This window comes from Bison bison, unplaced genomic scaffold (assembly GCF_000754665.1).
Source record: "Bison bison bison isolate TAMUID 2011002044 unplaced genomic scaffold, Bison_UMD1.0 scf7180017864531, whole genome shotgun sequence".
Taxonomy (NCBI): Eukaryota; Metazoa; Chordata; class Mammalia; order Artiodactyla; family Bovidae; genus Bison; species Bison bison.
In genome coordinates, this window is record NW_011495081.1 from 9,874,026 (window position 1) to 9,874,338 (window position 313).

Consider the following 313-nt stretch of genomic DNA (forward strand, 5'->3'; position numbering starts at 1 on the left):
CCGGCGGGGAGGCCCTTCGCTCCTCCGCCGGACGCGGGCTACCGGGAGCAGGCAGCAGCGGCCCCGAGGCTGCGGGACACAGCGCGGCCAGTCCCCGGGACGGGCCCGGCCTGGGGTGGAGGTCGCTCCGAGGCTAGACGGCGAGATCGGTAGCCCAGAAGCCCGGGCCGAGGCAGAGCCTCCACATGGCCTCCGGAGGGGGTGCGGCCTTCGAGGAGCTGCCGCACGACGGCACGTGTGATGAGTGCGAGCCCGACGAGGCTCCGGGGGCCGAGGAAGTGTGCCGAGAATGCGGCTTCTGCTACTGCCGCCA

At 74.1% G+C, this 313-nt stretch overlaps 1 protein-coding gene across 1 annotated transcript in view; it reads left to right on the plus strand.

Moving 5' to 3' along the window:
• Positions 1–6: 6 nt before the first annotated feature.
• The window catches only part of TRIM44 (tripartite motif containing 44), a 45,531-nt gene continuing 45,224 nt past the window's right edge, over positions 7–313 (plus strand). The window contains exon 1 of the mRNA XM_010831886.1: positions 7–313. Within this exon, the coding sequence (XP_010830188.1) occupies positions 186–313 (128 nt within the window). The 5' untranslated portion in view covers positions 7–185.